The sequence below is a fragment of the Girardinichthys multiradiatus genome, chromosome 1 (genome assembly GCF_021462225.1).
Source record: "Girardinichthys multiradiatus isolate DD_20200921_A chromosome 1, DD_fGirMul_XY1, whole genome shotgun sequence".
Lineage (NCBI taxonomy): Eukaryota > Metazoa > Chordata > Actinopteri > Cyprinodontiformes > Goodeidae > Girardinichthys > Girardinichthys multiradiatus.
In genome coordinates, this window is record NC_061794.1 from 1694766 (window position 1) to 1718064 (window position 23299).

Below are 23299 nucleotides of genomic sequence, written 5' to 3' on the forward strand. Positions count from 1 at the left end.
TTTCATTAATGCCTGTTTTCTGATGAAGTAGGTTCAAGCAAACTAGAATGGTTCTGTCCTACCTTAAACCCATTATGAAACAGATTGTTGAAAAAAAAAATCAACCCTCAACAAAAACAAACTGGTATTAAAAAAAGAAACAAAAAAACAAAGTAAAATTTATTCAGAATGAAAGATTGCTGGAGAGTGGATCACTCATTACATTCTGCTGAGGCTTCCATGGAGATACCTTTTTACCAGTTTGGCACTATACCATCACTATATAGTATTTAAAATACTATATTCAGTATATAGTATATAAATTGGACCCATTTGTCTTGTAACATGCCTTGACATGATACTAGTAATTTGGGTTCTATACGAACAAACTGTAATTGAACTGAATATAGAAAATGACAATCAGAGACAACTTGTTAAAATACATTTACATGTAGAAAATTATTTTAAAATCTTTTAGTTGTGCATCTTTTAGTTTGTTTATATTTCTGTATTTGTTCTTTTATATCACCTTATTTTTTTATGGTATTTATATTTTGTTTTGCTTAGCTGTGACACTTTCCAGGAGGGGGCCATCGGCTGAGCTTTTGCTGCCCATAACTCAGGCTGCCTATTTAAATATGTTAATGGCTGGCCCTGTCTCTCTTCCAGTCAAAGCAAATGAAGGAGCTATTGCTCTAACAAACTATATGTTCTCTTCTTTTCATCCAATAGATTTTCTATCAATCCACTTTTGCTACATGTTCATTCAGAAGGGATTGCTGTCTGTCAGTAACTTGACACAACTGACTGGGATTCCTTAACAGAAAACCTTTTTTAACCAATGTGCATCATAAACTCCACTTGACTCCAATGCTTTATAACAAGGATAGAATTGGAATGTATGTAAGTGACACTGATTCTGTCTATATAAGGTTGGACTGAGATGACTACATATTTCTGTATATAAACTGGATTTGTTTGTCTTGTTTGCCTTGAGACTACATTTGTTATGAATTTATGCTACATGAACAAAATAGAATTTTATCTATTCCTTTCTTTGATTTTATATTTTATCTCTGTGGTGTTGCTTTCCATCAATGCAGGATCCTAAACCGTGCTGCATTTCTTTTTAAACTGAAATAGTACACTTGTTAAGAATCTTTCATTTTCAAATTTAGTTAAATACATCAGCATTTTACTAAGCCACTTTAATAAAATAAAAGTTGTAAAATATGAAAGGATCTGTTGAATTATTTATTTCCTAAAGTATTTTTTAAATGCCACAGTTTATTCTAAAGCAGTTTCATCGCTAAGCAGCTCTGGCGGAGCGTGAAGGAGCTCGAACATGTCATCAATGACCTGCCACAGACAGTTCTTGAGAGGAAAGTCATTGTCAACAAGATTGACCAGGAAGTAGTTATCGTGGATATACTTGATGATCATTCGTGACGGCGACTCGTCTTCATAGAGCTTGCCCCACTGTTCGATCCACAAAGCAAAGGCCTCGTCCTGAAAACACAGGAATAAGCATGTGGTTCTGGTATTTGTCCACAGTGACAGTCTGGTACTTACATATTATGAAACTTTTTTAGCACCATGATAAGAACCCCCCCGACAAAAAACAAAATTCTGAAATGTTTTACTTATATTTTTGTGAAGTTTGAATTACTTCAGTTTTTTTTTTAAAGTATTTGAAAAAACAAAAACAAATTTAAAACGGCTAGTTAGCTTGTTGTCAAAATGAAATATAAAATCCAAAAGCAGCTTCAGAGGACAGCAAAATATTTTTTCATAGTCTTTATTGAAAACTGGACAATCAACATGTGTTTATCTTAAGCAATGCTCTATTAGATTAGACTATTATAATCAAAGTACACTGAAACCAAAGAAAACACTTTTTTTTACTAATTGATAATTTCAGTTTTTCTTTATCAATAACACAAGAACATTTATAATTTTAGCATTCATTACTATACATCGTATCATTATAATGTTTATCTTTTAATTAAATGTTGGTAGATCTAATAATTTGACAAAAGAAGGAGGACAGTGAGCACAACTTCAAAGTAGAAAAAAAGAGAAGAATTAATGGGTGCGCGGTCCTGAAGGATGATCAAAAAAATCTGCATAACCAGCACTCCAAGAAATTCTGAAAATTTACTTTGGGCAAAAAAAGAAAAGACCCGTTTCGGCTAGATGCCGTCATCAGCTTGACTATCATCCTTCTATCCTGAAGAAGATCCTCCCTCATAGTCAGCTATTAAGAGTTAGAAGCACTGAGGAAGCTTCTAAGTAAAAGATTTAGAGATAAAGGTTATGATGATCAGTTACTGAAATTTTTCTATCAAGAAGTAAAAGGTCTGAGTAAGGACGTAGCATTAGCCGTTAAACCTCTCTCCAAAAGGGACACACATAGTATTGGCAACTTTAGATCTACTAATTTCCCATTTATTCTGCAATAAATTAGCTAATTTAGTTCCTGACAAACACTTCTATGTTCCATGAAGTGTCGCTCAACACATTCCACAAGTGCAGTGTACATAAGGTGCAGTGACTGACATTGTGCAGATATTCATTTTGTGCAGTGACAGGATAAATTAAAACAAATCATTAGAATATTTCAGTGCCCAGTTCAAACTTTCTGTTGAGTAATAACCCAACATTCCTGAATTCCTTCAAACGACTAGGTAACATACCTTCCAGTACATGAAGCTGACTGGGTCTACTACAGTGGGCTGGACAATCTCTCTGCCTGCGAAGATGCCCCACGTCACTGCATTAGGCTGCATTTCATGTGCGTTGGTCATGTTACGCCCCTGCACAGAACATATTCAATATTGGCCATATATGATCTGCACTCATGCACCAGGAATACTCTCACTGCTCAGACTTACATGCACATTAACAATGTGATAGTTGACACGTGGCTCATATTTCTTCAGGACTTTCAGGAGGGCCGTGACATTTTCACTGGAGGTGAAAAACTCCAGGTAGGCCTGTTGGATGGAAAACAACTGAGGCAACGTATCAGAACAAAACAGCCCAGGCTGTTGAGAATAACCAAACAAAGACCCTTAGTACCTTTTGAAAGACATATCCACCTGGAGGTCCCCAGCCTACTACAGGGTCTGTGGAAGGTTTGCCGTTGATGTTGGGCTGAGAATTGATGGTGAGGATTCCACGCCTGTTAACCTTCTCGAGCTCATCTTTCAAAAAGTTGGTCTCTGAGGCTAAAGGCTCATCGTTCCAGGGTAAACACATCACCTAAGAAGGGAGAAAGATATCAAGCCTTGGAAAACGATCAGATGCTTATTATATAAAGGAACTTAAAACATACAAAACTGTAGAGCAAAATGGAGTAATCAAGGTAATAATTGATGCGTATGAAGTGAAGATGGGTAGGGCGATTTTTGCACTGTACCAAGCTCTTTTTAACAGTAGGGGGAATTCGACACTATATAAAAGAAAAATGGGAACAAGAACTTAAAATGAAATGACAGAGGAAGACTGGTATAATATTTGCAGGGTGCAACATACTACCACCGGGTCAAGGACGTGGCGCAATTTAAATTGGAAAAACATAATTAGATTTTTTATAAACCCAAAGACAAAAGGGAGGTTTGCACCAGAACAGAACAGGTGCTGGAGGTTATGTGGACAGAAGGGGGTGGACCATACACATATATTTTGGAGATGCCCAAAACTGAAGACATATTGGGAAGGAATATAGGAAATATTAAAGGAGGGCCTAGGCCATGAGATACCCAAGACAGGTGTAGTATTATATCTGGGGAATCTGACGGAGGAAAACACACGGAGCCCAGACAGATACTTAACAAAGGGGCTGCTAGCAGCCAGCAGGAAAACTAAGGCAATGGCTCAGAGCTGATCCTCCTACAAAAGAGCAATGGCTGGGGACATTGGAGGAAATATTCGACATGGACAGGTTCACATATGTACTGAGGAAACAGGAAGGGAAATCTGAAGCAAAATGGGATATATGGATTGAATATAAAAATGGGGGATTGACACCACAGATTAGCTGATGGGAGAATTAGTCTGAGATCTTGGGGATATCCCATACATCTCTAATAAAAGGATGCCCATGTCACTATGTTGACTTGCATTTTATGTTTTGTTTTAAATGTGGTTTTTTTTCTATTTTTACTAATAATGTGTTTTTTCTTCTAAAAACGTTTTCCTTAATAAAATTTAAGTGTCAAAAAACGAAAACCACCAGATGCAGCAGTAGTCCCATCCATTGATCAGGCAGGGCAGCACCAAACAATTTATTCATTATTCAAGCCAGAGGTTAGCAGATGATTTTAAACATACAATTCAATCACTCTTTTTCTCACCTAACTCATGCAGTGATGGTGTGATTCGCTGTGAACTCACTGGCAATGAGGTCCATGACCAATAAACAAGCTAACTTAGTGGAGTTGGTTCCAACCCTATCTTACAGATAAACCAGAGAACAAGTACAGCTGAAGAAATTAGAATGTTGTGAAAAAGTTTAAGGGCAACTGCTTTTTGAAATAATTAGGGTACATAAAAAAATCTCAGGTTAACGTGTACATTAAACAAAACAAAGTCACTGAGCACTCACATTGCAGTTTCAGAAGGAACAAAATATACAAGTACAGCTCCAAAAATAAAATGTCATGAACATGTTTTGTTACCTTTGTTAATTTCTATACACCTACTTGGTCGGCCCTGGTTTTGCATGAACTTGCATATCTCTCTTAGACCCAAGATCTAAATCACACAGTGTCTACTGGAGTTAAACCAGGGTTCAGTCTTGAGTAAATCCTCTCTTTTATTTATCCACCTCCTCTTGGTCAAGTCATCAACTCCTGTAGAATTTAATTTCACTGCTATGCTGATGACGCATAGCAGTCATACAGTCAACTGGAGTTCCACAGTCATTATCCATTACTTACATCTCCAATCATCATTTGAACAGAGGATATAAAGTTGTGAGCACAATACATTTCTCATTACGCAAGAGTCTGCATGGACCCCAATATATCTAAAATGCTGCAGCAAGAATCCTAATGTTAGTGGGCAAAAAGGATGTCACAACAATTTTTCACTACCTTCACTGGCTTCCTGTCTCAAAAGGGTAAAACAAATTTTAATCTCATAACAAATATAAATATTTAAATAAACCTTATGAGATCTTGAAGGTTTTTATTTTTGAGAAAACATTTTTATATTTGGTCATTTTTAATATTCATTACTAAAATCACAATTTTCTGCCATTCACTTAACATAGTGTGAATGAATGAAACACAGGAAGGTAACTGTCACACTAGTTAAGGTTAAACACTTAGACTAAAACATGACAATATTACAAGAAGTATAGTTTCTTTACGAGTACCAATGAATCTGAACAATATTTCTGTATTTTGTTTAATTAAATTATTAATATCCACTTATTTGTTACTGTATCACTAATTAAAAGGTATGCAGGTATTCCACATATCATTGCTTTTAACTGAATTACTTAAAGATAATCGGGCACTGTTTTAACGAGCTGTAAGGTTACCAACTGATTCGCCTGTGTTTGGACAGACTTGTTTACCTTCTGTCCATTTTGGTTTGGTTGGGCTGTGATGTAGCATGTGAAGACCGTAAAGACACTTTCTTCGTTCTTTAGTTCCTCTCCCCACATCTGCAGAAGTGCTTCCTTAGAGGATTTACTTTTTAAGTAAAACAGGTAGTAGTCATTTAACTCTCCAAAAGCAGGAGATGATGAGTTTCCCCTAAAGGAAACACCAGAGGTGTCAGTCGGTAACAAAAGCATAACGTCACATTCCTCTACTGCTATCTCAATGCTTAAGATTGTTAAAAAATTGAAACATTCACGTACAAAATGTAAGAGTTACAAAAAACAACTAGCATTTATGTCCCATTAGACCTACCATCTGCCGTTGGGGAACTCGTCCCAGTCCTGGGTCCTGTAGATGTAGCTCTTTGGTCTTGAGGCCCAGAAAATAGGTCGGACATCCTCCACCTTCCGTTTGGGATTTGCACTAACAGCCCAAGGCAGAGGACGTCTGGAGAAAATTACCAGCTGTGAGATTACAGGGTATGTTCAAAGAGATTCTTGCTTTATGGCCAGTAGCTTTAAGAGAAGGAAGCCAATGACTTAATCAGGATCTGATATTATCTGATTGTTCTTTGAGAATTTTAAGAATCAGTTTACTAAATAAACCCAGAGTTTTGCTACAATCAGAAGGTATTAAGGCACAATCTTGGTCTTGATAGAGAGAAGGCCAAAGGCAATTTATTCATCTAAGTTTAGGAGTAATTAGGAATTCTGCTATACCTGAATAAATTAAAATTTTTCAAAAAAGAAAAAAAAAAAAAATCCAAAGAAGACATTTTCCTTGTCCAACTCAAGTCTCAAGCCTTTGAGGGGCAAGTCCAAGTCAGGCTTCAAGTCTCTGAAGGGCAAGTCCAAGCTAAGTGTCCAGTCTTTGGTCCCAATTCAAAGTCAAACATCTGGTGTATAACGATTGGGGGAAAAAAAACAAAGAAAAAAAAGAAAAGAAATTATCATCAAATCCATGACATCTAGTTCACTTCCAGCTCTGCATCACAGTAGGTTAGAATTCAAAACCTGTACAGTTTTTCCTTAAGCCTGAATGACCACATGAACATTTAATAATTATCTTTAAATCTTTTCATATTTATTATTTCATTGATTTATTGATGCACATAGCGCTTAAAAAACAACCAACCACTGTGACCAAAGCACTTAACAGTAAGACAAAAACAAAATCACTGTGAAAATTGCATAAAAAACATACAACCATAGAAGCAGATAACAGGTAAATTAGAATCATAGGTAACATTCCACCATACTATTTCGCATTAAAAAAAAGTCTTCATCCTTGGAACATGTAATAAGAGCTGATTTGATAACCTAAAGGATCTGCTATGTACAGAAAGATGTAAAAGGTCAGGGGCCTCATGTACAAAAGAGCACGCAGCTTTCATACAAAAAATTTGTGGTAGGGAGAAATTCTGAAACTTCCGGCGCACAAAAAAATAAGATATACGAAACCATATGTAGACATGTCACCACACACATAGCCCATCTGCGGTGGATTTTACGTAGCTGCACGTGGAGCTTGGACCGCCTGGTCCCTGCCCATATATACATATGCAAAGTAGTATAAATAGCTGGAAGGCACCTACCATGTGTCCAAAACCATGGCAACAATGCAGTGACAGTCAAAGAAGCGGTTCCTTTCGGCGGAAAAACAAGAGTCTGTGTCTACACAGCATGTGGGCTATTTGTAGTCAGTTACAGCAAACCAACAACTACTTGAATGACGGAAACTCAAACTTGAGTGGAAAAAAAAGGTTGTCGACATGAATCCGTTAAGTTCTACAATGTCTGCATCAAATCCACACGGCACTCTAGTTGCTGCACTAAGCTCAATTATACCTCAATGCTGATCATTATTAATGATATGAATATGACTCCTAAATTTCTATTAGGAAGACTACAACCACACACATACTATGTGAAGTACTTTGAATCTTTAAAACTGGTCGGTATTCCACATAAAAAGTAGAAAATCACATTGAAGCCAGCTATTGCGCAAGGAGTCTACTTTGTTCAGAGTGGATATATATATATAGGGCTTTAACAGCTGAAACAAACTGTTAGTTTGATATTTTTCTTGGTTTTAAGCCGTTTAGGGCTGAAAAAACTTGTGAATTTGGATCTGGTTCTGATGGAGTTTTTCTTTCCTTGTACTGATGGAGCTTTTTGCCAGGTTGTGAAGGAGTTTGGACCTGGTTCTGATAGAAGGTTCCTCCTGGTTCTGATTGAGTTTGGACCTGGTTCTGATAGTGGGTGACTAATTGGTCCTGATACAGAATTCCTCCTGGTTCTGATGGGAGTTTGGGTCTGGTTCTGATGGAGGGTTCCTAACTGGTTCTGATGGAGATTGGATCTGGTTCTGATGGAGTTTTTCTTTCCTTGTACTGATGGAGCTTTTTGCCAGGTTCTGAAGGGGTTTGGACCTGGTTCTGATAGAAGGTTCCTCCTGGTTCTGATGGAGTTTGGGTCTGGTTCTGATGGAGGGGTCCCAACTGGTTCTGATGGAGTTTATGTCCGGTTCTGATGGAGATTTGTTCCTGGTTCTGCTGGAGTTTGGGTCTGGTTCTGATGGAGGGTTCCTAACTGGTTCTGATGAAGAATTCCTCCTGGTTCTGATTGAGTTTGGGTCTGGTTCTGAGGAATGTTGGACCATGGTTCTGATAGAAGAGACCTCTGGATTCTGAAGGAGATTTGGACCTGGCTCTGGTGAAGTTTTCTTCCTGGTTCTGATAGGTTTGACCTGGTTCTGATAGACTTTGACCTGGTTCAGATGGAGTTTGGACCTGGTTGTGATGAATGTTTCTCCTTGGCTCTTATAGAATTTGGACCTATTTCAGATGGAGTTTTGTACATGGTTCTGATGAAGATTTGTACCAGGTTCTGATAGAGTTTCCATCTGATTCTGATGGATTTTGGATAAGGTTCTGATGGAGTTTGGGTCTGGTTCTGATGGAGATTTGTTCCAGGTTCTGATGCGCTAACAGCCTATATACAAAAGTCTATGAAATTGCCTTTTAAATTTAATCACTGTTGTCCAGCTGTTAGAACAGCAGTACATGCTGTTTAAGTACTCAACACAAAATGGCCACCAGTAGTTGCCTCCTATGAAGATGGTCAAAGAGTTAGGGGGTTGGGTAAGGTTTAGGCCATAGAAATCAAGATAATGAAGGGAAGTCAAAGGAAAGTCCTCACAAAGATATTAATCCAGGAATGTGTGTGTGTGACTGTGTGTGTGTGTGTGTCCCGCTGACAAAGAGTTAGTGGTAGGGTCAGGTTTAGGCCATAGAAATCAAGATAATGAAGGGAAGTCAATGGAAAGTCCTCACAAAGATAGTAATCCATGAATGTGTGTGTGGGTGTGTGTGTGTGAGTGTGTGTGTGTGTCCGAGTGTGAGACACGCAGAGAATAGAGGCAGAAACAAAGACAGAATCATATACAGACATAGACAGTAGGAGATACACAGAGCTATACATAGAACAGTGAGGAATGAATCAGCCAATCAGCAAGGAGTGTCAGTGTAACTTGACACCTGCAGCATTTCTAATGCAGCACCTCACTATCGTCTCCCCCTGGCCTGGGCTTTTAACATGGAGGCGCATGCTCCCGAACTACCGCCCATAACTCGGAAACCGTAAGGGCTATCTCGATTTTCTCAGAACGGACAGGGGAACGAGATGGAGAATTCCTCCTGGTTTTGATGGAGTTTGGATCTGGTTCTGATGGAGTTTTTCTTTCCTTGTACTGATGGAGCTTTTTGCCAGGTTCTGAAGGAGTTTGGACCTGGTTCTTATAGTGGGTGACTAACTGGTCCTGATACAGAATTCCTCCTGGTTCTGATGGAGTTTGGGTCTGGTTCTGATGGAGGGGTCCTAACTGGTTCTGATAGAGTTTGTGTCCGGTTCTGATGGAGATTTGTTCCTGGTTCTGCTGGAGTTTGGGTCTGGTTCTGATGAAGGGTTCCTAACTGGTTCTGATGAAGAATTCCTCCTGGTTCTGATTGAGTTTGGGCCTGGTTCTGAGGAATGTTGGACCATGGTTCTGATAAAAGGGACCTCCGGATTCTGAAGGAGATTTGGACCTGGCTCTGGTGAAGTTTTCTTCCTGGTTCTGATAGGTTTGACCTGGTTCTAATAGACTTTGACCTAGTTCTGATGGAGTTTCGGTCCAGTTCTGATGGAGATTTTCTCCAGGTTCTGATGGATTTCTGAACTGGTTCTGATAGAGGTTTCTTTCTGGTTCTGATTGAGTTTGGACCTGGTTCTGATATCGGGTGACTAACTGGTCCTGATACAGAATTTCTCCTGGTTCTGATGGAGTTTGGGTCTGGTTCTGATGGAAGGTTCCTAACTGGTTCTGATGGAGTTTGTGTCCGGTTCTGATGGAGATTTTCTCCAGGTTCTGATGGATTTCTGAACTGGTTCTGATAGAGGATTCTTTCTGGTTCTGATTGAGTTTGGACCTGGTTCTGATATCGGGTGACTAACTGGTCCTGATACAGAATTCCTCCTGGTTCTGATGGAGTTTGGGTCTGGTTCTGGTGGAGGGTCCCTAACTGGTTCTGATGGAGTTTGGGTCCAGTTCTAGTGGAGATTTATTCCAGGTTCTGATGCTTCTTGGAACTGGTTCTGATAGAGGTTTCTTTCTGGTTCTGATTGAGTTTGGACCCGGTTCTGATAGTGGATGACTAAATGGTCCTGATACAGAATTCCTCCTGGTTCTTATTGAGTTTGGACCTGGTTCTGATAGTGGATGACTAACTGGTCCTGATGGAGAATTCCTCCTGGTTTTGATGGAGTTTGGATCTGGTTCTGATGGAGGGGTCCTAACTGGTTCTGATGGAGTTTGGGTCCAGTTCTTGTGGAGATTTATTCGAGGTTCTGATGCTTCTTGGAACTGGTTATGATAGAGGTTTCTTTCTGGTTCTGAATGAGTTTGGACCTGGTTTTGATAGTGGGTGACTAACTGGTCCTGATGGAGAATTGCTCCTGGTTCTGATTGAGTTTGGACCCGGTTCTGATAGTGGATGACTAAATGGTCCTGATACAGAATTCCTCCTGGTTCTGATGGAGTTTGGGTCTGGTTCTGATGGAGGGGTCCTAACTGGTTCTGATGGAGTTTGTGTCCGGTTCTGATGGAGATTTGTTCCTGGTTCTGCTGGAGTTTGGGTCTCGTTCTGATGGAGGGTTCCTAACTGGTTCTGATGAAGAATTCCTCCTGGTTCTGATTGAGTTTGGGTCTGGTTCTGAGGAATGTTGGACCTGGTTCTGATAGAAGGTTCCTCCTGGTTCTGATTGAGTTTGGACCTGGTTCTGATAGTGGATGACTAACTGGTCCTGATGGAGAATTCCTCCTGGTTTTGATGGAGTTTGGATCTGGTTCTGATGGAGGGGTCCTAACTGGTTCTGATGGAGTTTGTGTCCGGCTCTGAAAGAGATTTGTTCCTGGTTCTGCTGGAGTTTGGGTCTGGTTCTGATGGAGCTTTTTGCCAGGTTCTGAAGGAGTTTGGACCTGGTTCTGATAGTGGGTGACTAACTGGTCCTGATACAGAATTCCTCCTGGTTCTGATGGAGTTTGGGTCTGGTTCTGATGGAGGGTTCCTAACTGGTTCTGATGGAGTTTGTGTCCGGTTCTGATGGAGATTTGTTCCTGGTTCTGCTGGAGTTTGGGTCTGTTTCTGATGGAGGGTTCCTAACTGGTTCTGATGGAGTTTGTGTCCGGTTCTGAAAGAGATTTGTTCCTGGTTCTGCTGGAGTTTGGGTCTGGTTCTGATGGAGCTTTTTGCCAGGTTCTGAAGGAGTTTGGATCTGGTTCTGATAGAAGTTTCCTCCTGGTTCTGATTGAGTTTGGACTTGGTTCTGGTGGAGGGTCCCTAACTGGTTCTGATGGAGTTTGGGTCCAGTTCTTGTGGAGATTTATTCCAGGTTCTGATGCTTCTTGGAACTGGTTCTGATAGAGGTTTCTTTCTGGTTCTGACTGAGTTCGGACCTAGTTCTGATAGTGGGTGACTAACTGGTCCTGATGGAGAATTCCTCCTGGTTTTGATGGAGTTTGGACCTGGTTCTGATAGAAGGTTCCTCCTGGTTCTGATTGAGTTTGGACCTGGTTCTGATAGTGGGTGACTAACTGGTCCTGATACAGAATTCCTCCTGGTTCTGATGGAGTTTGGGTCTGGTTCTGATGGAGGGTTCCTAACTGGTTCTGATGGAGTTTGTGTCCGGTTCTGATGGAGATTTGTTCCTGGTTCTGCTGGAGTTTGGGTCTGGTTCTGATGGAGGGTTCCTAACTAGTTCTGATGGAGATTTGTTCCAGGTTCTGATGCGCTAACAGCCTATATACAAAAGTCTATGAAATTGCCTTTTAAATTTAATCACTGTTGTCCAGCTGTTAGAACAGCAGTACATGTTGTTTAAGTACTCAACACAAAATGGCCGCCAGTAGTTGCCTCCTATTAAGATGGTCAAAGGGTTAGGGGGTCGGGTCAGGTTTAGGCCATAGAAACGAATGAAAATGAATGGAAGTCAATGAAAAGTCCTCACAAAGATAGTAATCCATGAATGTGTGTGACATAGACAGTGCAAGATACACAGAGCTATAAATAGAACAGTGAGGAATGAATCAGCCAATCAGCAAAGAGCGTCAGTGTAACTTGACACTTGCAGCATTTCTAATGCAGCACCTCACTATCGTCTCCCCCTTCCCTGGGCTTTTAATATGGAGGCGCATTATCCCGAACTATCGCCCGTATGTCGGAAACCGTAAGGGCTATCGACGTCATTCTTGGACCGTTTTTCTCAGAACGAACAGGGGAACGAGAATATTAACACTTCTCTGCTGAAAATATAACATTAAAGGGACAACACTAGGTGAAAATAAAGGGAAAAATGGAGAAAAACACAAAAAGGCCTGAACATGCTCTCGAACAACGCCTAATAATGTGGAAACTATAAGGGCTATCGATTTTATTCATGCACCGAAGGAATCAGCAGGCCTTGCTGAACAATCATAGAGTTTCTCAGGTTTCTACAAAAAATTGTCTGGGAGGTGTGACCCTGTGAAAAAGTGGATCATTTTGACAATTTTAAACCTGAGTGAAGGTGAATTTTTCACTCTCAAACAAACCTACTTCACGAGCAAACCATAAAAGGTATCCAAAAACTTTGTGGACCGTAGGTATCAGTAGGGATCGGTGAACAATCCTGGAGATTTTGGTGTGTCTACATAAATTCGTGTAGGAGACATGACAGTGTAAAAAAGTGTATAATTTTGAAATCTATCAATTTTAAGCGATTTTCGGAAGGACAGATTTGGTACTCCTAAACAAACCTTTTTTATGACAAAACAATAAAAGGTATCAAAACAATTCCTTCACTGTGAGCGCCAGCAAGGTCTGAAGATAAATCTGCACAAGGCTCATGTCTCTACCTCGAACGGTTTACGAGAGGCGACGATTCGAAAACATGTGACTTTAAGGATTTTTTGCTCTGATTTTTTCTGAAATTCCTATAGGTTTTCCATTGAGGGTGTGTTGACTTTGTGTTGCTCCCGGGCGTGTTGCGTTAAATCCGTTAGTCCCACATCAATGAGGGTGACATTTTCTGAATCACGAAAGAGCATCCTACGTTTTGGTACATAATTTGTGCCAGTAGAGTGAAAATTGAGCGAGTGAGGAGAGTTTGTTCGTTCTTTCTCAGGTTATTCAAAAACCTAGAGCGTACACTCTACCAACTGACGAATTCCGCCATAGGATTACATTATAAAATCAGAAACATCAAAAATCTTGCCTAAAATTTGAATCGCAATTGTAGAAGAACCGTAAAAGATATCAAACAGCTGAATCATTTGAAGATAGCTTAATGTCTTTTGAACATTTCAAAAATTGAATGGTGTTTCTAGCTGAAAGTATGCAGAAGTAGTAAGCTGTGAAAGAGCACAAAGTTTTTGCGGAATTTTGCTGAATTTCCATTCATTTCAATGGAGCAAACAATTGCATAAAAAGCTGAATATTTGAAAAATTATAATAGTTGAAGTTACCAAAAGTCATGGCATAATCCTCCAGAACGAGCCGAACGTTTTGATACCAGAATTGTTGAAATCGGTTGAAAATTGTAGGACTAGTTACGAACGTAAAAACGTACGGAAAATATAATAATAATAATAAAAATAAAGAAAAACAGAAAAACAATAAGTGAGGATGCATGTATGCTTTCTCACTCATAAAGAATAAAGAGAAACAGGATCTCAACAGCAAATACTATCATAGTTAACTAGTTGAACCCAAAATCAGGAACCTAAAACAGGGGTAATCACTCCATTTTCTGCCATATACTTTACTTTAATATACATTTACTCCATGTATATCATAGGTATTTAAATGTATTAACCTGTTGCATACCAGTTGTATACCTATATTATAAAATCTCCATCAGCCCACAGCAAAATTTACGGGGTAAATCTAAAGGGGGATTATGTGGAACCTTAAGCTTTGTTTAGTAGATTAAAAGTGTTACTATTGTTTTTACCATATGTGAAAATGAATTCTGAGTAGATTGTTCTGGGCATTACAAAATAGTCACAACAAGTAGCATGCAAAGCCTGTTTAGAAAATGTTTAGATAAGGAAAAGTTCTTGGCACGAGGAAAGACTGATGGACTTATTGTAGAAGCGAACTTGTAGGCTACATAGAAACAGTCCAGCTGGAAAGAATTATGATATCTTGAATCCTGCCAGGTCGCTTTGACTTTAGAGTTCAGTGTGCTAGAAAATGTGCGTGAATAGAAAAGATACTTTGGATTGGTCAATGGTTTCAGACACACAACAATGATATGACTTTTGTATATTTGGGATTCTTTAAGATTTTGTATTATGAAGATGTATTTAGAGATGTGTTCTGAATAAAAGGTCCCCCGCGTCAGCTTTGAGAGGAAACCAGTTGCCTTTTCATCATTTTTATATTGGTAAATTTTCTTCTCCCACATAACGCATTGCCAGCGCTTATGCATTTTAATTATTTCATTAATGATATTTTAAAAAGGTACCACTGCTTTCAAGTCAAACATGTAACAATCTATAACAAGTTTCTTATGTTAGCTGAAACCGCTAACGACTAAGGCTAGGCACGTGACTCAGGTGATGAATAGTTCAGGATCATTTATCCAATAAGGTTGTTAGCTTCCAATCTAGGAAATAATATCCCCCTAAATATTAATTTAGTACATGTGATAGATAATTAAACACCATTAAGAATCATTTATCCAGAAAGGTTGTTGGTTTTTATTCCAAAATCTTTACCTAAATATTATTTTAATATTTCCTTAAATATTACTGCACTAAATAAAGACTGAACACCATTGAGAATTAATTATCTAAGAGTTTGGTTTTATTGAGCAAATAATTCTATATAAATCTATATTCCATAAATATTATTTATTAAAATAATGTTTTATCTGCTCTTCTTCAATTTGAATTGTGGTCTAAAGGTATCCAATTATTGTCTAAGTTAGTTCTAAGACTAACATAAATTCATTTGCAGATTGCTCAAAATAATCCTTGGTTCTTAAGCATAAATGACATTGAATGGTAAAGTTCCATTGCTCTATTGGTCATGGTTTTTAGCTATCTTTGATTCACTTGTTCATACTGTATATAGTTCATTGGTCTTCCTTATTCTTTCATTTGCTTGGTAGTTTCAGTTGAATTGTTCTAGGATAGTAAAGGGTTTGTTGATTAAAATATGTTTGACTTTAAGTATAATTATTTTTGTCAATAAATTCTTGTATTTTAAGAAATTGTGTGAATTTATTCCACAGGTGCATACAACATGGAACATGTATATTGCTGTTCAGTGATGCCAGAGCTTGACTCACCCTTTGTTCTATTGTCCTAATACTACTGCCTTATTGGGCTGGTATTCACAGGACAACACTTAACAGACCAATTTATTATTTAATTAAATAATATAATCATAATAATATTTAAAACAGTAATAAATGTATTATTAATGTATGTAGTAGCTCTGGCAGCTTGTTACGGCCAATCTGTGTTTAAATCACTCATTGAAATAAATTCTGTCATAACTTTAAAATACAACCCGAAAAAATACAACCCAAAACAAGTAACTAGCATCAATGTTTAGAGGCTTGTAAGCACTCAAGCAGCACCGGAAACAAAATAATACACAATGAGAATAAAAAATATTTCAATTGTTTTAACCTAAATAAGTTGTCTCTGCCCAGACACAACCTCAGAGTAGAGCCACTGCTCCTCCACATCGAGAGGAGTGTTGGAATTATGATTATCAATTATCGATTAATTAATATTTATCCAGAATTATAATTAACAATCATAATTTGACAAAATTAATTTCTTAACCAAAATCCTCATTTATGAATCGAAGACCAGAGATGTCTTCTCGTGTTGTAACTGTGGCTCAACGCCTTAGATAATTACAACCGTTAAATACTTGGTAATAATTGATAACTATTACCAGAGATGTCACTGTTTAATCAACCGTTTCTACCGAAACGCGGGGAACTTTTAACCTTATTTTGACTGGCGAATCACTCTTGCACAAAATAAACACAAAACGCCTTCTCTTTACCTATGTGAATATTTATTAAATTACAGCCTGATACAATCCGCTCTTCCGATTTAATAATCTTCACCTACTCAAACATGCAAAGTTCTACACAAAAAGGGGATAAAATATCTAACTAAACAAAATAAAGCAAAACAGCAGTGAGTGTGTATGGAATGAACCAGCAGTTATGGCCAAAGCGATAATATCACAAGGGAATATGGTGTTGAACGAAGCTTTGGGAGAGCAGCCCGCCAGAAAGTGTAGCTCAGTGAGATGCACAGTCATAAAACATCCCCCAACTCTGGGCGGGGGTGAGCACACAAAGAGTTATAAAACTTTTGGCGGTAAGCTAGTAAGCAGTAAAGTTGAAGACAAAGAAAATGGTTGATTTTCAACATAAGGTTATTATAGCAGTCCAGTTTCATAGCGCACCTGCGCACAGGTGTTTGCACGGTAAAGACACACTTGCAAGACACGGCGGTCTCTGAAAGTACCAGCAAGTTTCAAAACAATGGCATGCACATACAATTCAGAACACATTAGACTCTGAATGGCAACTCTAATCGCACTAAAATTTCCTACTCTATCCTGCCCACGCTATTCCTAATAACGAAATAAAAATAAAAATAAAAAGGAGGGGTTTTACTTTGTTAAAGTCTTCCTTCTGAGCAGAGGGAGAGAGGAGGAGGGGGAAGTTGGAAGTTAACGTGCGTCCACAGTTAACTTCGGGAAGAGCGGTCAATCTTCATCCTTTGGCCTCCTTGGCGAAAAGGAAAAATATGATCTGACCGTCAGCAGTCGACTAGAACCAAGCAAGGAGGGAAAGTTGCGTATCCTTGAAACTCCGTGGTTTTGGTTACGTGTTAAACTCACGTCTTTGATCAGCAAAGTGAAATTTCTGGCCTTCTTATTCCAGAAACCTCATTCATGAATTTTTTGTTGGCCAACAAAGGAGAATAAATGAAGACTCCACGTGGGACCTCTTCTTCTCCAGAGAGAGATGCTTCAGTTGCGTGGTAACTGTGTCAAGGTCTCCAGTTGAAGGCAGCTTCTTTCAAATGTTCACCTTCCTATATTGCCTCCTGTCACATCAGGCCTGGGATGGCACTGTCATATCAGCCGCAGTGGTTGCTGGGTTTTGTAGGACAGAGTGTCCTGCGGTACAAAATGGCCGATGACGTTGGAAAGGCATAGTGGCATCCAGCAACGTGCAAATGGTCCAATATTCAGCAAGCAAGTGGTCCAACAGGAGCCAGTTGAGGTGGCTCAGCCATCTATACCGGATGCCTCCTGGATGCCTTCCTCAGGAGGTGTTCCAGGTACGTCCCACCGGGAGTAGGCCCAGGACACGCTGGAGGGACTATGTCTCTCGGCTGGCTTGGGATCGCCTTGGGCTCCCCCCCAGAGGAGCTGAAGGAGGTGAGGGGTCTGCTGCCCCCTTGACCCAGTCCCAGATAAAGCGGAAGACGATGAGTACAAATACGATAAGTATGTGATACATCGGAAAAACAAAACTTAATATTTGGTACAGAAATCTTTGTTTGTGCAGATACAGATATCAGATGTTTCCTGTAGTTCTTAAGGAGGTTTGCACACACTGCAGCAGGGATTTTGGATCATTCCTCCATACAGAGTGGAGAACAGGAGGGCTTCTTAAAGAAGATTTAACACGCCTGTGAGAGCAGAAGTTCTTATTGGTGGTTAGGTGATCAAATACTTATGTCATGCAAGAAAATGCAAATTAATTACCTAAAAATCACACAATGCTATTTTCTAGATTTTTGTTTTAGATTTTAGACCGTTAATAGATTAAAACTTTGCTCAGCAGAAGGGTTAAAGTTGTTTTTACCATATTTGAAAGTGAATTCTGTATAAAGAGTCCTGGGTATAAGGAAACAGTCATTCCAAGCAGCGTACAAGGCCTGTCCAGGAACAGGTGTAGATCAAGAAAAGTCCTTGGCATGAGAAAAGACTAATGAACTTTTTATTGTAGAAACAAGCATGTTGGCCGGTCAGAAACAGTCCAGCTGGAAAGAATTTTTATTACATCTTGAAGCTTGCCAGGTCACCTTGACATTAGAGTGCCAAAAGCAGTTACGCAAGACACAAGATAAAAGCATATTGGTTGGAATTTTCACATATACACCAATGTTATGACTTTGTATATATGCACCCCAGTTTGTATCAGGGGTTGGGGATTCTTTGGATTTTGTTGATGATGTATACAGATTTGTGTTCTGAAAATAAAGGTCCCATGCGTTTAAGAGAGAACCAGTTGTCTTTCATCATTTTATTTAAGAATATTTTGTGCCATTGCCTTCTCCCACAATAGATAGATACTTTATTAATCCCCTAGGGAAAATTTAGGCATCCCGAAAGCTCAAAAACAGAAAGAAAAAAAGAACAAATAACATAACATTTAACAAAGACAAAAACAACCATGACAACAATGAAAAAAACAACAACAGCAACCAAGCATTAAAAGTTTGAAGAAGTGAGCAAATGCTGAAGATAATAATCCAAATGTTAAAATATAAGAAGAGGTAAAACTGTGATCAATAAATAAATCGACTAATAAATAACTGAGAACATATCGTAATAGTACTACTACTACTACTAATAATAATAATAATAGAGGGGCATCAGTCTATTGCACAGTGCCCATGTGGGGTGTCAGGGAGGCAGCAGCAAGTGCCATCTCAGGTCCCTCTGCTATCAACTGAGTTGTGTCCTTTCTCCCCACAGTCTTATGGCTGTGGGGAGAAAGGACCTCCTGTGCCGCTCGGTCTGTGAACGCAAGGAGATGAGCTGCCCACTGCGCCCACTACTAATCTCCATCATCTCTACCAGAATGTGGTGAAGTGGGTGGCTGGCATTGTCTGATAACCAGCAGCTCACTCATCATCCACCGCTCCCCCACAGTCACCAGTGGCACTAGGCTCCCTCCAATCAATGACCGAGCCTTCTTAACCAGCTCATCCAGCCACTTGGCATCTCTATCTGTGAGGCTGTCTCTCCAACAGACAGCAGCATACGTGAGGATGCCTGCTACCACGACTGATAAAATATATGTAGCATCTCCCCACAGACATCAAACGACCTTAGCTTCCTTAGGAAGAATATCTGGTTCTGTCCCTGCTTGTAGATCGCATCGACATTGATCAACCAGTCCAACTTGTTGTCAAGGTGCACACCCTAGTATTTGTAGGTCTGCGCCCCCTCGATGCTGCTGCAGCAGATGTTAACAGGCTGCAAGGGAGGCCTGGTTCTGCGGAAGACCACTACCATTCTGTTGGTCTTGTTCAAGAGAAGTCCTTTCCGCTCGCTCCAGTCACTGAAGGCCCGAACAAGATATCTGTACTCCACCTCCTGCTCTCTCCGCACACATGCCACAATGGCTGTATCGTCTGAATATTTCTGGACGTGGCAAGACTCAGAGTTATGTTTGAAGTCTGCTGTGTACAGGGTAGGTGGCGAGGACAGTCTCCTGCAGCACCCTGGTACTACTCATCATTGTGCCCGAGACAAAGTTCCCCAGCCTGACAAACTGTGGTTATCCTGTCCGTAATCCAGGCAGTGAGGGAGACGGCCACCTCAATCTTTCCAAGCTTCTCTCTCAGTAAGAGAGGCTGAATTGTGTTAAAAGCACTCAAAAAGTCAAAGAACATAATCCTCACTTAACTCCCTGGCTCGTCCAAATAGGTGTGGGCCTGGTGGAGCATGTAGAGGACAGTGTCGTCCACTCCAATGCTCTCCTGGTACCCAAACTGCTGGAGATCATGAGCATGTTGGACCTACAGTCTCAGGTGGCAAAGGAGCAGCCTCTCCAGTGTCTTCATGATGTGTGATGTGAGGGCCACCAGTCTGTAGTCATTAAGCTTGGCTGGACACCCAGCCTCTTGTATCAGCACGAGACATGATGTTTTCCACAGGACCGGGACCCTTTCCATCTGTAGGCTGGAGTTGAAGAGCCTCCAAAGTGGCTCTGCCAGTTGGTTAGCACTGGCCTTCAGCAATCTAGGACATTATTTTTGTGCGTTCTTACTTTTTTCGATTGTATAAAGGTGTGTCGAAGAAAATGAACAGGCAGCTCTCTATGTGGCTGCTGGTAGAGACCAAAGCATGCTCAACAGTTTTTTCAACCACTTAACAGGAAATAGGCACATAATAACCATTGATCCTACTAACACAAAGGTACTGTATGTGTAGACAACAATTTTTTGACATAACATTTGCCAAATGTAAAATAAGATTGTTTCAAGACCCAGAATTAGTTGGGTTGCCTTATAGGCTTGAATTTCTTTGGGTAGTTTCATCCTTTACACAGTCATCAGTGGACTTTGGACTTACCTGGGGTCTTCTATCCAGAGGCCCAGCTGTCGGAGGACCTCCATGGTTGCGACTTCTCGATTCAGCGTATAGAAGTGGAGGCCTGGTACCTTTCCACTCTCCAGCAGGACACGACACATCCTCACTGCCTGATGGATTCCATAGTTCCGGATAGCAGCATCATTATCTTTAATGGGTTCAATGACTTTGGTGATCTCCTCTGGTACTTCAAGTTTAGAGAGCTTGACAAGCTGACGTAAAGACTGGTATCCCTGCAAAATAAATTTTAAAAAATTACAGTTACATTACGGTGGATCTCCAATTTAAAATATTAGTGGACATGACATTTCTTCTTCAGGCAAAACATAAACCACTAAGCCATACAAAGAATTTGGCTTTTTTGCCTTCTATATGAGAACACAAAACTGTGTCATTAAGACACCACCACATGTACTGTTGGAAGCATTTGTTCAGATAAAACTCAGAGCTCAATGTTTCCACAATATCAAACTTTTCAAGGGAACCGGGTTTGATTCCTGGCATAAAACTAATCAAATATATTTGTTGATCAAAATGGGCCTGTGGAATCCACTATCTGTGCTCTGAGTCGTCCTCTCCTTGGATGATGCTGACTAGAGCAAAGTAATCAAGGAACTTCTGACTAAGGCAGCCGGCGGAGTCGATGGAGATGTCTGAAGGGTAGAGGGTGAACACGAACTGTGCCACCACAGCTCCCCGCGAGGCTCCCATACTACAGACCAGCCATGTGTCCTCACATAATGCAGGTGGGCAGTAAGGTAGGCCAGTATCCACTGGGACAGGTGGTGGCCTACTCCTGACACTGCTTTAATGCGGTTTGCTCAGCACCTTTCACCAAAGGCAACTCCAGAGTGGAAGAGTGTCCAAGGAGAGGTTCCGGTTAGAAACCGGAATCTCTACCTCGCACACCAACTCAGGCTCCTTCCCCACCAGAGAGGAGACATTCCACGTCTTTATGTTTATGACTATTTTCGTTGTCCGATGAGCTAACCCCTCCCTCCTACTTCCCTATGTCTAAAGGGATTGCTCAATCCAGCTCTCCATCCAATGGGTCCAGCCTTCCCTAAACCTGAAAGATTTTACTAAGCAGGTTTACTGAAAGTTCTGTTTAAGTTGGTGTCGGGAACTGACTCGTCTAGCCTCTGACAGCCTTCATACAAAGTCCTGCCCTTCTGGACGCCTGTGTAGCCCACTGCAGTCATTCACACGTCAACAGTCACTTTTGTTCACGGCTGCTCATTCCCTAATTTTACAACTGGCTCTTGGTATATGGGCTAGGTTAATTTTAGTGGCTCGGCACGAGCCCCAAGGGCGCTGTTTTAACAAACTTGGCTAAGGCAACCTATACAGACCTCCTAAAATATCTAAGAACCAGGCAACAAGACTTTTTACCGCCAATGAAAAACCAAAAATACGGTGACTCAAATAATTGAATGTCCACAATTTAACTAGAATTTTATATGCTTTCTTTAATTCAATTCAATTCAATTCAAAGATACTTTATTGATCCCCGAGGGGAAATTAGTAACGCTTTTGCAGGGGTCAGTAACAGCTTAAATTTGGCAACACAATAATTTCAATAATAGAAATTAATCAATCAACTCAACCTGTCTTTTCCTGATGGTGAAACTGGTGAGTTTGGAGAGGCTTTGAAGACGGAGGCTCATCCATGCACCTGATGGAGATGTTTCTTCTGGGAACGAGTGGTTTCTTGAAGGGAATACGACTTAATCTTCAGTTTTCTTCCTTTAAGTGGCAGGCTGATGCTCCAGGCTTCGATGGTTAAACAGAAACTTTGTTGTCATATTTCTCCGAAGACAGTAGTTTCCAGAGGCTGAAGAGTTGAAGGAAACCCGGAGACATAAATGAGGTTGATTCAGGACTTCCAGAAGCCTGAAACTTAGAGCAATCAGCTGTTCACCGATCAAGTTCACTTCTGTTGTCTGGATAAAAAGGCTTTAGATGAAATCAGATTCTTAATCCTGAGGCACAGTCCTTCTAAGGCAAACAGGTTGATCCTCTTTTTTAATGCAGTCAATCAGCTGGGCTGTGTCTCTGTTCCTTTTCCATCTGAGCTTCTTTTCTCCGTCCGATCTTATTCGCTGGTCTTCTGCGAGGAAACAACCAACTAGTTCCTCTATTCTTGCCCATTTTATAGAACATTTCCACCAAACTCTTTGTGCTTATTGGCCAGTGGTTGTTGCCATGGCTGTCCCATTGGTCACCCTTAAGGTGATCTTACTTTCTGGAATTTCCCGAGTCGTGTCCATATCAGACATGCCATCATCACCTCAGTCCTGAGCTGTCTGCTGGCCTCTTCTTTGAACTGTGCCTCCGCCTCAGTCATCAGCCTTGTGCTGTAAGCTACAGCTCTCACTTCCCCAATTCCTGAACATCTGCTCTCTTCCTGTCTCACTCAACATTACACTTCCTCTTAAACAGAGGCTTTAATTCTTACATCAGTGCTGCTCAAACTTTTAGTTACAGTGTTTACTTCATTTACAGTTTAAAACTATTACTTAAACTTCATCCTTTTTATTGATACATCACAAATGGTCAACGTTATATCTCTTTCAAATATAGCTGATTGAGAATTTTAAACCTTAATGTTTTTTATTTTAATTATCAGTTCTTAACCATATTTCAATCATATGTCTTAACTTTATAATCAAAGATTGCTCATTTCATTTAATACTTGTTGAAAATGGAAAATCATTATACATAATTTTCTTGGTTACACTTCTTGTTTATA

At 40.0% G+C, this 23299-nt stretch overlaps 1 protein-coding gene across 2 annotated transcripts in view; it reads right to left on the reverse strand.

The window, feature by feature from the left end:
* Positions 1 to 245: 245 nt before the first annotated feature.
* mthfr (methylenetetrahydrofolate reductase (NAD(P)H)) overlaps positions 246 to 23299 on the reverse strand; it is a 39989-nt gene continuing 16935 nt past the window's right edge. For both annotated transcript variants that reach the window (XM_047372656.1, XM_047372647.1), the window contains exons 6-12: positions 20530 to 20780; positions 5907 to 6041; positions 5567 to 5747; positions 3061 to 3243; positions 2874 to 2975; positions 2676 to 2795; positions 246 to 1488 (exon numbers count right to left, since the gene is read on the reverse strand). In XM_047372656.1, coding sequence (XP_047228612.1) covers positions 1267 to 1488; positions 2676 to 2795; positions 2874 to 2975; positions 3061 to 3243; positions 5567 to 5747; positions 5907 to 6041; positions 20530 to 20780 — 1194 coding nt within the window. In that variant the 3' untranslated portion in view covers positions 246 to 1266. The remainder of the gene's footprint in view (positions 1489 to 2675; positions 2796 to 2873; positions 2976 to 3060; positions 3244 to 5566; positions 5748 to 5906; positions 6042 to 20529; positions 20781 to 23299) is intronic.